The sequence below is a fragment of the Colletotrichum abscissum genome (assembly GCF_030869225.1).
Source record: "Colletotrichum abscissum strain IMI 504890 chromosome Unknown Scaffold_15.1, whole genome shotgun sequence".
NCBI classification, from domain to species: domain Eukaryota; kingdom Fungi; phylum Ascomycota; class Sordariomycetes; order Glomerellales; family Glomerellaceae; genus Colletotrichum; species Colletotrichum abscissum.
The window spans coordinates 310,806-325,667 of NW_026850043.1; the positions used below are offsets into that span (position 1 = coordinate 310,806).

At 24.6% G+C, this 14,862-nt stretch overlaps 1 protein-coding gene across 1 annotated transcript; it reads right to left on the minus strand.

Annotated features, from left to right (window-relative positions):
* Positions 1-12,009: 12,009 nt before the first annotated feature.
* CABS01_07061 (uncharacterized protein) lies at positions 12,010-12,431 on the minus strand (the record flags this gene model as incomplete). The annotated part of the gene is made up of 2 exons (XM_060540425.1): positions 12,010-12,308; positions 12,356-12,431. The coding sequence occupies 2 exons, from the start codon at positions 12,429-12,431 to the stop codon at positions 12,010-12,012; spliced, it is 375 nt and encodes a 124-aa protein (XP_060403310.1).
* Positions 12,432-14,862: the final 2,431 nt, after the last annotated feature.

Below are 14,862 nucleotides of genomic sequence, written 5' to 3' on the forward strand. Positions count from 1 at the left end.
TATTAAGACTAATTAATAACTAATAATAATACTATTTTAATAATAAAAATATATCCGTTAATAATAATAAATATAGGGTCCCTAAGTTAACTTACTACCTTATTTACCCCTATAGCTATTTTTTATTTAAAACGAAGCGTCTTTTTAAATTATAACCTCTTATTATACTCTAAATAACTAATCCTCCTCTCTTTTTATAACTAAAATCCCGAACCTACCGATTCTTAACGATTTAAAATAAACTTATAATACTTTTTTTAACTAAGTTAATAACTTTATAAAAGCTAATAAATTTAGTATTATAAAGTAAAATAAGTATAAAGCTCGAGGCCGAATTATTTAATATACTTTTTAATATAATCAGTTTAACGAGCCTAAGCCTATATAAAGCGCTAATATTTAATAATATAAGTTTTATAAATACGGTTATAAATAATAAGTTATTACTAAGGCTTAAGAAAAGAATAAGTAGCTATTACGTTATTATTTAGACCCCTAATATAAATAGTATAATTATAGCCCTAACTTTAAAGCCTTTATATACTTTTTATATTATAAGCTTATTAAAGTAGTTAAGGATATTATTAAAATTATAAACTAACGAGTTAGGATTTAGGCTCGTAATATACGTATTATTATTTAAGAGTAGTTTTTAGAGTCCTTATTTACGTAATAAGATATTTATAACGCTAGGGCTCGTATAAACTAAGAAAAACTAGTTAGATACTTACTAATTATAGTATTAATTAAGCTATTTAATAAGCGAGATATTTTATATATAGTAAAATAAGTAAATAACGAGCTAAACTACTTTATTAGCCTTATTTAGACTTTTTTTTATTATTTTTAAATATAGAAGCGATTCCTTAAGGTAATTAGTTTTAATAATACTTATAATACTAATCGCTTTAAGCTCCCTCTTTTCTAAATTATTAAGTAGACTTATTTTAAATCTATTTATAATACCGCGTTCGGCCTTATTAATAACGAGAGATTAGAGGGTTTCCGGTTTCTCTTAGTAAGTATTTACTAACTTATAAACTAATACTTAGTCCGTTACCCTATTATTATTATTATAAACTATAATAAGTAAATAAAGACTATACTAAATAAGTAGTTCCTAGACGTTTAGTAATAACTTTATATTTATTATATTAACTTTAACGTTATGCTTAGGGCTAAGTAGAAGTGGGTTAAGGACCGTAGCTATAGTAGTAATAATAGTAGGTCTAATAACGAGAGATATTAGTTATTAATATAAATAATAACTACGCTAAGTAATAAGGATAAGGCCTATATTAATACGCTTATTAATAAGCCCCCCTTTTATATATATTATAGGGTTTTTATAATATAGAAGCTTATTATTTTTACTAAGACTAAGCATACTTTTAAAAAAGCTTAGATTAAGCTCTATAAAAAGTTTAATAACTAACGCCTAATCCTTTAGTACCTCTACGTAATATACTTACTTTTAAAAGTATAATAGGCCCGTTACTTTATTTAAAAATATTAGAACTTTAGTACTCGTATTACCTCTAGTACTAAGTTAAGTAATAATAATATTAAGACTTATTTTTTAAATAATCTTAGTTACTTATATCGGCTTATCGATATTATATAGGATATAATTAGTAATTAAGAGCTACGCTTTTGCTAGGCCTATATAGAGGACGAGGTACTTATAAGCTAAGAGTATATAAATACTCGTTTTAAGTACCTAAGTAAATTTTAAATAATACTTTTTTTAAAATATCTTATTTTAATTAGGATATAAGGCCGGCTTATAAAGAAAGTAATACTATTTAATAAGAGGCTATTCTTAGACTTCCTCGGATTTTATAATCTAAATTATACTATTTTAATTAAGCTAAGTATCCTATATTACTATAAAATCTATTTTAAAATATTAGATTTAGCTACTTTTAGTAAATAAAAAATATACCCTTAGTAATATTTTTAAAAAACGTTTTTTTTAAATTTATATTATTAGATTCTTAACTTTAAAATTATTATATTCCTCTATAATAAGCTAAAGAATATAGTATAGCCTATTTTATTATAACTAACCTTACTTAAAAAAGGCTAGTTAGCTAATTAAGCCCGTATTACTTATAGTAATTAAAGTATAAATAATAAAAAGTAAGGCCGCTTACTTAGGAATAAGAATAAGTTAACGCTAGCTAAGTTTATAAAAAAAATAAGTTAGCTAAGTTAAAGCTAAATATCGAGCTTATTTTAGTAATAAATAAGGAGCTAGTTTAGCGTTCTTAGTAAGGAGAGAATAATAGGGAATTATATAAGTAAATAGCTAATATAGCCTAGTATTTAAAAGAAACGGAGCTAGTAAGAAATAGTCTATAGTAACGATAAATTATTATAACTACGTTAAAAGAGGTAGTTAAGTAGACGTTACTATAATTTACTTTTTATATATCTTAAGTATATAGTAAGAAGAAGCTTTACCTATTTAAAATTTATAAAAGCTTATATTACTAGCTAATTTAAGATTTATAAATCTTAAATAAGTAATATAGTAGTTCTAAACGAGTACGTAGGTTATAGTAGTATTTCTATTTTTAGAAATTTTAAATTAGAGCTTAAGTTAGAGAGGATAGTAAGAATAGTTATATTAGTATAGTTACCCTTACCGCCTTTATAGGGAAGTACTATTTTTTTAAACTAATTAAAAAGTAAAATAGCGACGCTAGTATAAGAGCGACGCTAGTATATTAATTTGCGACGCCGGTATATTAATTCCCTTTAGAATAGCCGCTTTTTTTTTAAATTAATCTCTAAAATCCGTAATACTTTTAACTTAATATTATTAAGATTTTTAAATCCTCTCTTTTTTTATTAAACCGTCCTTTATATTATATTTTTAAATAATACCTAGGGGGTAGTTAAGGGAGCTACGAGGAGGTTATTTAAATTATAAGTTTAAAGTTATACTTATAAAATCTTTATAATAATAAACTTTTTTATATACTATAAATCTCTTAATTTAATAATTTTTATACGCTTTTTATTATACTAATTAAGAATATTTATATTTAAAAATCTCTTTTTTTAATTACGTAGTACTTTTTTATATTATATTATTAAGCTTATTTATTATATTAATTAATTAAATAAGTAATTACTACGTAAGTATTTCCTTTTACTAATTTAACTAGTTAATTTTTAATTATAAGCCGGCTATAAAAAAGTTATTTAATAAAAAAGTATTATAACTTAATATATATAACTAAGACTAGGGCCCGCCCCGTAGGCTTATAGTAGTTATAATATATTATATATATAAAAATACGAACTTAGGATAACTCCTCTCGGGATAAAAGAACTATAAATAAGTTATATAACTACGATTATATAATAAAATAAGGAACGGACGCCCGTAAATAAATAAGACGAACGATTATAAATAAGTAAGACGGATAACCGTTCGGTAAATAGTTAAATAATAATAAATAAGATATTATAAAAAATATATTTAGGATCGAGACTTATATATAGTATAAACTTAAGCTAGGCTCGAGAATAGACTTCTTATAGCTTTTTTAATAATTAACTTAGTATTAAATCTTACGATCGCTTTTAGCTATTTTTATTAAGAACCCTTTTTAATAAGATTATAATTAATTACTAAAGCCTTATTTATTTTACGATTTATAAATATAGCTTTAGAGAAGCTATTTATAATTATAATACTATTTATTTAGTACTTATAACCTTAACTTTTATTAATATATTTATTATAACTAGCTAGTTATAATATTTTAATTACTCCTATTTAGTAAGTTTATTTTTTAAAAAACTAACTAAATAATACGAATATATTAACTATTAATAATAATAATATAGTATAGCTTATTAAAGTAGCTATACTTACTATTTAATAATTATATAATATAATACTTAAATTTAAACATAAGAACGAGTAATTTTATATTTAGTTTATAGCGCCCCGACCTCTTTTAATACTTAGAACTAAGTACTCTAAACCAGAACTTTATAATAAGTCCCTAAATACTTTTTAAGGATTCCTTATTTAAACTAAGGCTTATTTATATTATTACGGGACCTTTTTTATTATTAAAGTAAATAAGGTTTATTACGTAGCTTTATTTTTTAAAAAAAAATACCCTTACCTAGTTTAAACCCTTTATAAAAAACTATTTTAAAAACGAATATAATATTTAAAATAAAAATATTAAAAAGATTTTCGATAACTATAATAAGTTCGAAAAAAGACTTAAAAAAACCTTTAATAACCTTAATAAAGAACGAATTACTAAACGAAGGTTTATAACCCTTATATAAAAAGGGTTAGCTAGTAAGTATATTTTTAAATTTAAATAGATTATTTCTAAGCTTAATTAAAATAATAAAATACTTATAATAACCTTCTATTATAGCTTAAAAAAAGAAGTTAAAAATAACCTCTCTTATTAAAACCGACTTAATAAACTCTATAATTATATTAATATAATTATTAAAATTAATAATCGACTTTACGAACAACGCTTTAAATAAAAAGGATAAAATACTTAGAATAACCGAGCTAAACTTAATAATAAATATAAATATAAACTAACGACTACTATAATAAAGTATTATAACGGATTAATAAATCTTAGCGTTATTAAAAAGGAATAACCTCGCTAAAAAAAGGACTTTAAGTACTATAACTATAATAAACTAGGATATATAATTAGAAACTATTAATAACCTAAGTATATTTAATACTAACTTATTTTAAAAAAACGAGCTAATATTATAAATAAAAAAACCCCTTATAAGTAACTCTTATAAACGGCTTACTACGATAATAATTACCTTACTTATTAAAATAGTAAAAAATAAATAAGATAGTACTTAAAGTAACTTAAGGATAAGGGACGATTTAATATTATACTATTTGTTAGGACCCTAGTAATAATAGTAAAAAAAGAAAAGATATTTGCCTACCGACCCTATACTCTTAAAAAAAATAATATTAAATACTTTATTATACTTTCTTAAATTTATAAAAATATAAAAAAAAAAGTAAATTAGACCCCATTACGAAGAATATACTTAACTTCCTTAAAGGACGAATTAAGTAAAGATTCCTAATTAATATAAAAGAATAGCTCTTTAAGCTTAAAAAAAGAGGACCTAATATAAAAGAAGTTATAAATAGCCTCGTATACATAGTATAATAAGACTATATAAACTAAAAATAATTTACTAAGTTTAAGAAAGAACCCGACCTAAATAAAATCCTAACTAAGTCTATTTATATAATACGAAGGGTAAATAGTAATAAAAAATTTATTCGTAAGGTTAAGGAATAACTTAAAAACCTCTTATATAAAAATAAAATTAAAATAATTAAAAAACTAATTCTTAACTTCGGAATTATAAAAGAGGGAAAAATTAACTTTAACTTTTAAAAAAAAAATATTAAAATAAGAACTAGTTCTTTTTATTTTAATAAAATAGAATTATTTTATAATTTAAATAAACTTCGTAACGTTACTTAATAACGTATTTAAATAGAAATTAATTATAAGGTACTATTTAGTATTAACAATACTAGCTTTAAAGAGAATAATAATAAACTATAATATAAGTATATTTATTCGTTCGAGAATAACTAAACTATTTAGTTTTATAAAACTAAAGAACGTAAAAAAGTTATAATAACCCCCTATATAAATAAAAATTACTCTCTACTTAACCCCGAAGACCCTTTTTATAAAGAATTGTTTTAAATAGAATACTTAAATAATAAATACTTTTAATACCTCGTATATAAATAAAATAGTCGCTTCTATTTATAAAAACGTAATAATAAGCTTATTAAAGATATTTATATAAAAAACTAATTACTTAGCTAGACGTTACTAAGCTTCGATAATAGTAATAAAGTAATATTCGGCCTAGACCCTAGCTTTTTTATAAAATACCTTAATAGTAAATATATAAAATAAGAAGACTATAAGTATAACTAATACTAAGTTTATTATATTAAAAAAGCTAAGGCTTAAAAAAAATAATAAGAACTACGTAAATAAGATATTTAATAAAAAAAATATATATTAAAAAACTAAGAAAGCTAATTACGAAGGAACAATAAAAAGCGAGAATAAAAAAAAAGTTCTTATATATAATTAAATAATATAATAACGTATATTTATAAATTAATTTTAATATCTACGGACGAGGATTAAACGTTATTATTAATAGCGGCGTATAAAAAAGTTATATCTTACTAAGGATAGTAAATAAACTTAACTTATTATAAGTATAAAAAGATAACCTATATTAATTATAAATAGTAAAAGGAGAACGAGTTAACTATAATTATAAATATATTAATTAAGAGACCGTATACTTCTTAATATATATTAATAACTAATAAGAATAACTATAATATAATATTATAAAAATAGGAAATATTAACGTTATCCTAGGAATTTCGTAGTTATAAAAGTATAATTTATAAATAAATTAAATTACTAACTAGGTCCTTTAGGAAAATTTAGTTACTAAATAACTTAAAAAAAAGGGTTTAAATAGATTTTTAAAAACTCCTAAAGAACGAGAATAAATACGATATATAGCTTTTATTAGGACGGTAAAAAGCTCTAAGAAGTTTATAATTAGTATTAATAATTAAGGATCGTAATAATTCTAAACTATACTTAAAGAGTACCGGATATATATAAAACTATTTATAGAACTTAAAAAAATAGGATTATTAAAATATAGTAACTAAGATATAAAAATTGAGCTTAAAGAAGGGATATAACCTAGGTTCTATTTAATATACTTAATAAACTAAGAAAAATAAGAGTACTTTAACAAATATATTAACGAAAAACTTAAAAAAGGATATATTCGATTATTAAATTCCCTTATTAGATTCCCCTTATTCTTTATACTAAAAAAGGGTAAAAAATTAAAACTTATTATTAATTATAAAAAACTTAACGAAATTACGAAAAAGAATTACTACCCCTTATTATTTATTACTAAGCTTAGAAATCTATTTTATAAAACTAATTAGTTTATTACTATAAATTTTAAAAAAGTATTTAACTAGATTCGGATTAAAGAAGGAAATAAGTAAAAAATAGTATTCCGAACTCGTAAAAGACTTTTTAAGTATTTCGTTATACCCTTCGGACTTATTAATACTCTAGTAACTTTTTAAATAATAATTAACTATATACTCTAGGAGTACGTCGATATTTTTATTATTATTTATATTAATAATATTCTTATCTTTTCTCTTAATTTTAAAATATATAAAAAATATATTTATATAGTATTTTAAAAACTCTAAAACGCTAAGCTATATACCGAACCCTTTAAGTACGAATTTTACGTATAAAAAATAAACTTTTTTAAATATATTATTATATTAAAATAAATCTATATATAAGTATTAAAAATAGAAATAATTAGGGACTAGCCTATATTATAAAACGTTAAGGACGTATAAGGATTCTTAGGATTCGTTAATTTTTATTAACGATTTTTTAAGGACTATATTAGTATAATTAGACCCCTTAATAACTTAATATAAAAAAATACTCCTTTTATTTAGGATCCTAAGTATAAAGAAGTATTTATTAAAGTTAAGAATATAGTAATCTCCGAACTAGTTATTATAATCCTAGACTTTTAAAAACTTTTTAAAATCGAGACTAATATTTTAAATTTTATTATAGGAGCGGTCCTAGGATAACGAAATAAATAAGGAAAGCTTTACTTATATTACTTTTATTTTAAAATATTCTATAAAGCAAAATTAAATTAGTAAATCTATAATAAGAAACTAATAGTAATTATTAAAGTATTTTAAGAATAGAGATTATAGTTATTTAGAACTAAATATAAAGTTATAGTCTATATAGATTATAAGAACTTTATAAACTTTACGATAAATAAAAATCTAAATAAATAATAAGTTAGATAGAGCGAATTCTTATTTAAGTATAACTTCCGAATTATTTATTAAAAAGGTTTAGAAAATAGTAGAATAGACGCTCTTAATAAAAAACTTAATTACGAAGTTACGGTTTTTAAAAAAATATAAGTTATTTTTAAATAAAAGAAGAACGGTAGCCTTATACTAATTACGAAGCTCTTTATAATAACTAAAAAAATTAATACTAGCTTAACTAAAAAGATAATCCCTAAACTTATTATAAAAATTTATAATATACCGGTATATAGTTACTAAGGAATTACTAAAACGTAAAAACGGATTCGTTAATACTATAATAAATCCGCTATATATACTAAAATTATAGAAGTAATTAAGGACTGCGCGATTTATAAAAAAAATAAAAATAGCTTATATAAGTTTTATAATAAGCTATAACTATTATAATTACTAATAGAAGTATAGTAATTAATTATATAGGACTTTATTATTAAATTATTAAAATTTAAAAAACTATTTACTAAAGTATAGTACGATAATATTTTAGTTATAGTCAATCGACTTACTAAGTTTATATATTTTATTCTTTATAAAGAATTAAGTATTATAAAAGACTTAGTATATATATTTATTAAAGTTATACTTTCGAACTATAATTTGCTAAAAGAAATTATTTTTAATAGAGATAAGCTATTTATTTTAAAGTTTTAGAAATCCCTAATTTCGTAACTTAGTATAAATTATAAACTATTAATATTATTTTATCTATAAACTAATAAATAAACGGAAAGGATTAATTAGATCCTCGAGATATACCTTCGTTATTATATAAACTATAATTAGGATAATTAAGTAATATTTTTATTAATAGCCTAATTCGTATATAATAATATAGTTAGTAAAAGTATAAAAGAATCTCTATTTTATTTTAATTACGGATTTTAATTAATAGCGTATAAAGAAGTATAATAAGGATTATAAGTTATAAAAACTATAATAAACGTAAATAAACTTAAAGAGATTTATAAATAAGCCTTACTAAATCTCGAGTTTATATAATAATATATAAAAAAGAACGCGAATAGATTAAGGATTAGAGGACTATTTTTAAAAGAGAGAGATAGTACCTATTTCTTTTATTATAATATTAAAACGAAACGACTAAATAATAAATTAAACTATAAAAAACTTAGACCTTTTAAAATTATTAAAAAAGTCTTACTAATTAATTACGAATTAAGATTATTAGATATAATATAATATTATTCTATTTTTTATATCTTATTACTTAAACCTATACTAAGAGGTTTATATATAAAAAATTATATTATTATTAAACTAAACTAACTAAAATACGAAGTTAAACGAGTTATTAATTATAAAATTAAGAATAAAATATAGGAATTTCTAATTAAATAGAAAAATTATAAATACGAAGAAAATATATAAGAACTTATTACGAACTTCCGGAACTCTTAATAACTTCTTAAAGAGTATTAAAATTAAAATTAAATTTAGAACTTTTAGTTATTATAGCGTCCTAATTAATAATCTTAAAAATACTATTAGCTTATATTTTATAAGTTACTAAAAAAATATTTTCGGAGTCCTTAGGAAACTCCTCTAATATAACTTAACTTTTTTTAAATATTATTCGCTTTTAAAAATAAAAAGCTCTAACTTAAATAACGACTTATTTAATTTAGCCTAGGCTTATTAATAGGCTTTAGCCTTTTTTTATAACTCCGTAGCCCTTTTTTAAAACTATAACTCTTTTATTTCTTTTTTATAATTAAAACGATTAAACTCCGATATTAACTAATTAATTATATTTAGTTAATTAAGACTTATAAATAAAAACGTAATATTTATAAATATAAATAGTATCGGTAGACATATTATACGAAATACTTAAATAATAATATATTCTATAAATATCGGAGTTAAAAAGAACTAAATAACGGGTACCTCGCGAACGATAATTCGAATAAAGTATTATTTTTATACTCTCGTTAGAAAAACGAATAATACGTAATAATTTATAATAAAACGTAGCTATTAAAGATCTTGATTTTTTAATTCGACCTAATATTATATTAATATATTTTAAAAAAATACTTAACGATTCTCTAACTTAGGAATAAACGACCTATTTATAGGCTTAGAGGACTAAACCTTTAAAAAAAGAAGCTAATATTATAACTTAATATATATAACTAAAACTAGGGCCCGCCCCGTAAGCTTATAATAGTTATAATATACTATATATATAGGAGTACGAACTTAGAATAACTCCTCTTAAAATAAAAAAACTATAAATAAGTTATATAACTACGATTATATAATAAAATAAAAAACGGATGCTTATAAATAAGTAAGACGGACGATTATAAATAAGTAAAATAAATAACCGTTTAGTAAATAATTAGATAATAATAAATAAAATATTATAAAAAATATATTTAAAATCGAGACTTATATATAGTATAAACTTAAGCTAGGTTTAAGGATAGACTTCTTATAGTTTTTTTAATAATTAATTTAATATTAAATCTTATAATCGTTTTTAATTATTTTTACTAAGAACCCCTTTTAATAAGACTATAATTAATTACTAAAGCCTTACTTACTTTACGATTTATAAATATAGCTTTAGGGAAGCTATTTATAATTATAATACTATTTATTTAGTACTCGTAGCCTTAACTTTTATTAATATATTTACTACGACTAGCTAGTTATAATAAAAAGCTATTTAAAATAATAATAAAAATCTAATTACTTAAGTAGTTTTATTAATTAATATAATTTAATATAATAAATATCGACCTCTTATAAATAGTAAAGGGCTATAATTACTTAATTCCGTATAATATTTAAAAATCGCCTCTTTTTTTTATTTATTTTTATAAAATTAATTAATACGAATCTCTTATTTTATATAGTATTAAAAAGTCGTTTTTTTTATATAATAAAATACTTTATTAATTTATAATAATAAAATTTAATTACTAATTAGTATTAATATCCTTATTATAAGGTAGTTAGTTCGAACCGTAATTAATAAAAAGATTAATTAAATTATATAAATATTTACGTAGTAAGTATAAAAAGGAGGTTCTAACTATAGGTTAGGCTAGCTATAATAATTATAAATAGGGCCCCTAATTGGCCCCTGCGCAATCGGCTGTATGCCGCGGTCGAATTGGACTTCTAATCCGATAGTATGCCACAAGTGTAAAATGGCTCGTCAGATCTAACGACGTGGTTCCCACTTGTCAGCCATATACACCAGTCTCTCAGCTACTAGCGTGTACCACAGCTATCACTAACTGAGCGGTTGGGGGCTTGTCTCCTGGAGGTAAGAGCGGAATTTCGCATCATTCTGTACATTGATTGGGCCGTGCCGGTACACCAACTCGAACAACCTCATGCAGTCAGCAGTATCAGCAACTCAAGGACAGCCTGCTTTCCTAGTTGCATATTCTATGCCGCAGTTGATCCAGGGCTGCCTCCAAGGTAGAACTGGAGCACGATGACGTTTAGTAGATCTCTTGAAGACTGAGAGAGTCTTGAAGTCAGCCGTACTCGTCGAGAGCCAAGTTGACTCGAACACAACGCTCAACCACCCATGCGAAGCTTGTTATCTTTTTGAGAGCATTTTTCCTCCCTCGAGCAGGTTTCTTCATAAGCTATGGTGGACTTAGTAAGGTGATGCCTACATATGCACATGTCCTCTTATGAGAAGGCGAGGTCTTGTTAAGGCAGAATTAAGATGCTCTGAAGAGGTCATCAGGTTGCAACCCCAGAGGGCCCTTTGTAGCTTGAAGACTCCTATCAGGATGATCTGTTGGATGGTAGCGAGACCTTCTGGAGCGGCCAAAAATGCAGTGAATGCGTCAGGAACTGTCCTGACACCAGATCTGGTTTAGTGACCTTGGCATGTGACCCTACGGATCTATCCTCATACTCATTCGCTCGAAAGGCTCTCTACAACTATCATCTCGTCATCGGTGTTCTAAATAAACCCCACGCCGTGAACTTCTCCACAGCCATCGCATCCCGTCTCACTTGCTACAGCCACCCTGCGCTCCAACAGTATACGTAGCCCCCCGGATATCATTCGATCCAGGCGTCCCCTTAGCTTGACTGCGAGCATCCTCTATAGTGAAAGTGCCCGCGAGGAAATCGTTCAAGTTCGCCGAAGTGTTGATGCCGTTGACCCGGTCGATGACGTGGCACTGCTCGTTTTGGCAGCAGCATTGCGGTGTGCCTACGAAATTGGGGCTGCCGCCGGTGATGGCGTCCGGGTCTCTGAAGATTTGGAAGGTTTTGCACTTTTTTGCTTGTCTTTCGGCTGGAGAAGCTGGTGAGTTTGGGGGTACAGGTGAGGAAAAGTTTAGATTTACGTACTCAGGTCTCTGCTTGGTAGGACTGAAGAGGCGACTAGGGTGCCGGCGATGAGCGGGAGGATGTAGGTGCACTTCATTGTTGAGGGAATGTTATAATTTCAAGCTGCAAAAGGTTGGCTTCAGGGATAGACTTGAGGGAATGACTTATGGAATGGACTTGAGAGATGGACTTGAGAATGAAAGATGGACTTGAGAATGAAAGATGGACTTAAGAAGCGAGTATCACCTTCCATCGTGAGAAGGTCCAGTCAAATGAGACTTTTATATATACTCAATTTATTCAAATCCCGAGATGCATCGTTGCCCTTTCGCTCGTAAGCCCGACGGCGTTCATCATCTGGAATTGTCATCTCATCCCAGGCCGCTTGGGAAGCTTGGATGATAGATCCAGACTCGAGTCAAATTGCAAGGGTTAGCCAGCTAAGAAATTGACTCGACGACCTACTAAAAGTCTTCTGAAAGCTTGATTCTCGGAAAGTCGGAAGAGCGTGCTTATTTAAGGTTCAAGGCAATGCACAAGAGATGACAATTTTTTATCTGCCTACCACGTTCCTGAGAAGTAACTAAATTGTGCACGTTCATCACGCTATCCGGTGTTAGACCTCCGATGAGAAGAGCCCCAGAGAGCAGAGCCACGATGGTTCCAGGATAATGGTGATAAGCTTTTGACTATCGTTGCAGATGCTCATGTTCGCGTGCGGATCTCAGCATTCGAGGGACACTAATACGGGCGTTCCGGCTAGAGTTAATGTCACGAGTTATGGCACGTAGTAATGGGCATACGGAGTGTAGTAAAAGTAGCTTAACTATTAAAATAGAAATAAATAAAAGGAAAAGGTTTATATATACGATATTTAAAATAGATACGTAATTTAGTACGTAATAGGTACTTTATAAAATATAATTACTATCCCTATTACGTAATATACCTCCTAATTACTATTATTAAGGAGCTATTATATTTAAAATAGAATCTCTAAATACTTTTATAAAGGCCTAATTTAGTTAAATATAAATAAAAGAAAAATAAGTATAAGGGATACGTATTTTTTAAACCGCGTTTATTATAAATATATCCCTTTATCTAAAGTAAATAGAATCCTAACTTAGAATAATATATATTATACTACTTTTAGTATATAAATTACTAAGGGCGAGGCTACTTAGTTATTTTATATATATTTAAATTCTTATAGTATTACTTAGCTATTATTTTTTTTTTTTTTAACTTTTTATAGTTATTATAAGTACCCCCGTTTATTACGTACACATACTTACGCTATTAAATTATTTATTAATTTTATTTTAAATATAAATATTTAATATATTTAGAAATAATAATAAGTTTTACGTAATTTTTATAATATTTTTTATATATATATTATATAGTTTATTAAGAGTTTAGATAGGTAATAATTCTAACGAGCCTTTTTAAGTTATTTCCCTCCCTTATAACCTCTTACCCGCTTATTAAGGCCCGGCTACTAAGCTCTCCCTTTTTAATTAGGAAAATATTAAAACTACTAGTCGAGATATTAAGGATTTTATTAAGTTCGAGGCTCTTTTTAATAACTATAATAAAAGTAATAATAAAGTAAATAATAATAATAAGAGCTTTAATAAGCTTTTACTTATCCCCCCCTTAGAATTTAAGAATAAGGATAAAATTAATTTAGATAATAAGCTTTTTAAAAAAGGTATATTATATACTTATTATTTTAAGAGTTTATGTTTTAATATTATTTTATAATTTAAAAAATATAAAGCTAGCTCTTTTTAAAAAAGTAATAAGAAATAAAAAAAAACGTTAAGAAATAAAAGTACCCCCCGTAATAAATATAGTTTTTTTTATTATTCTAAGCTTATTTAATATATACTTAGTCCTTAAGAAACTTAAAAAAGAGGTTCCTAAAGAACGGGAGATTTAATACTTACCCTATTTTAAAATAGCCTTTTAATATACTAATTTTAAAAATAGTAATTATTATTTTATAAAAAGTAATAGCTAGTATATATATTATTTTAATAGCCGTTCGGCCGAGGGGTATATTAATATATTAGTTATTTTATAATTAATAGCCTAGGCCCTTACTAAGGTTATTATAAATAGTGCCCCCTTTTTTTATAAATATATTATCCTTTTTTATTATTAAAAAACGTATTTTTAACTATAGTTTTAATAAAATATTATTAAGCTCCGTAATATTATTTATTAAATATAGAATAATCGGAAGATATATAAGAACTATATTAGCTTTTATATAAAGGACTTCTTTAACTTATACCCCCGGTCCTCTTTTATACTTATTATAGTCGTTTATAACTAACTTCTTATTATATTACCCGTTTTTATACTTTAAGTTATTAACTTAATAATTATTCTAGCTCTTATGCCCCTTATTACCCCTATTATTCCTAGCTTTATAAACTTTAAAATACATAAGATATATTTCTTAGTACGTATATTAACTCTCTTTTTTAATAATACTATACTCTTAGTAATTACGT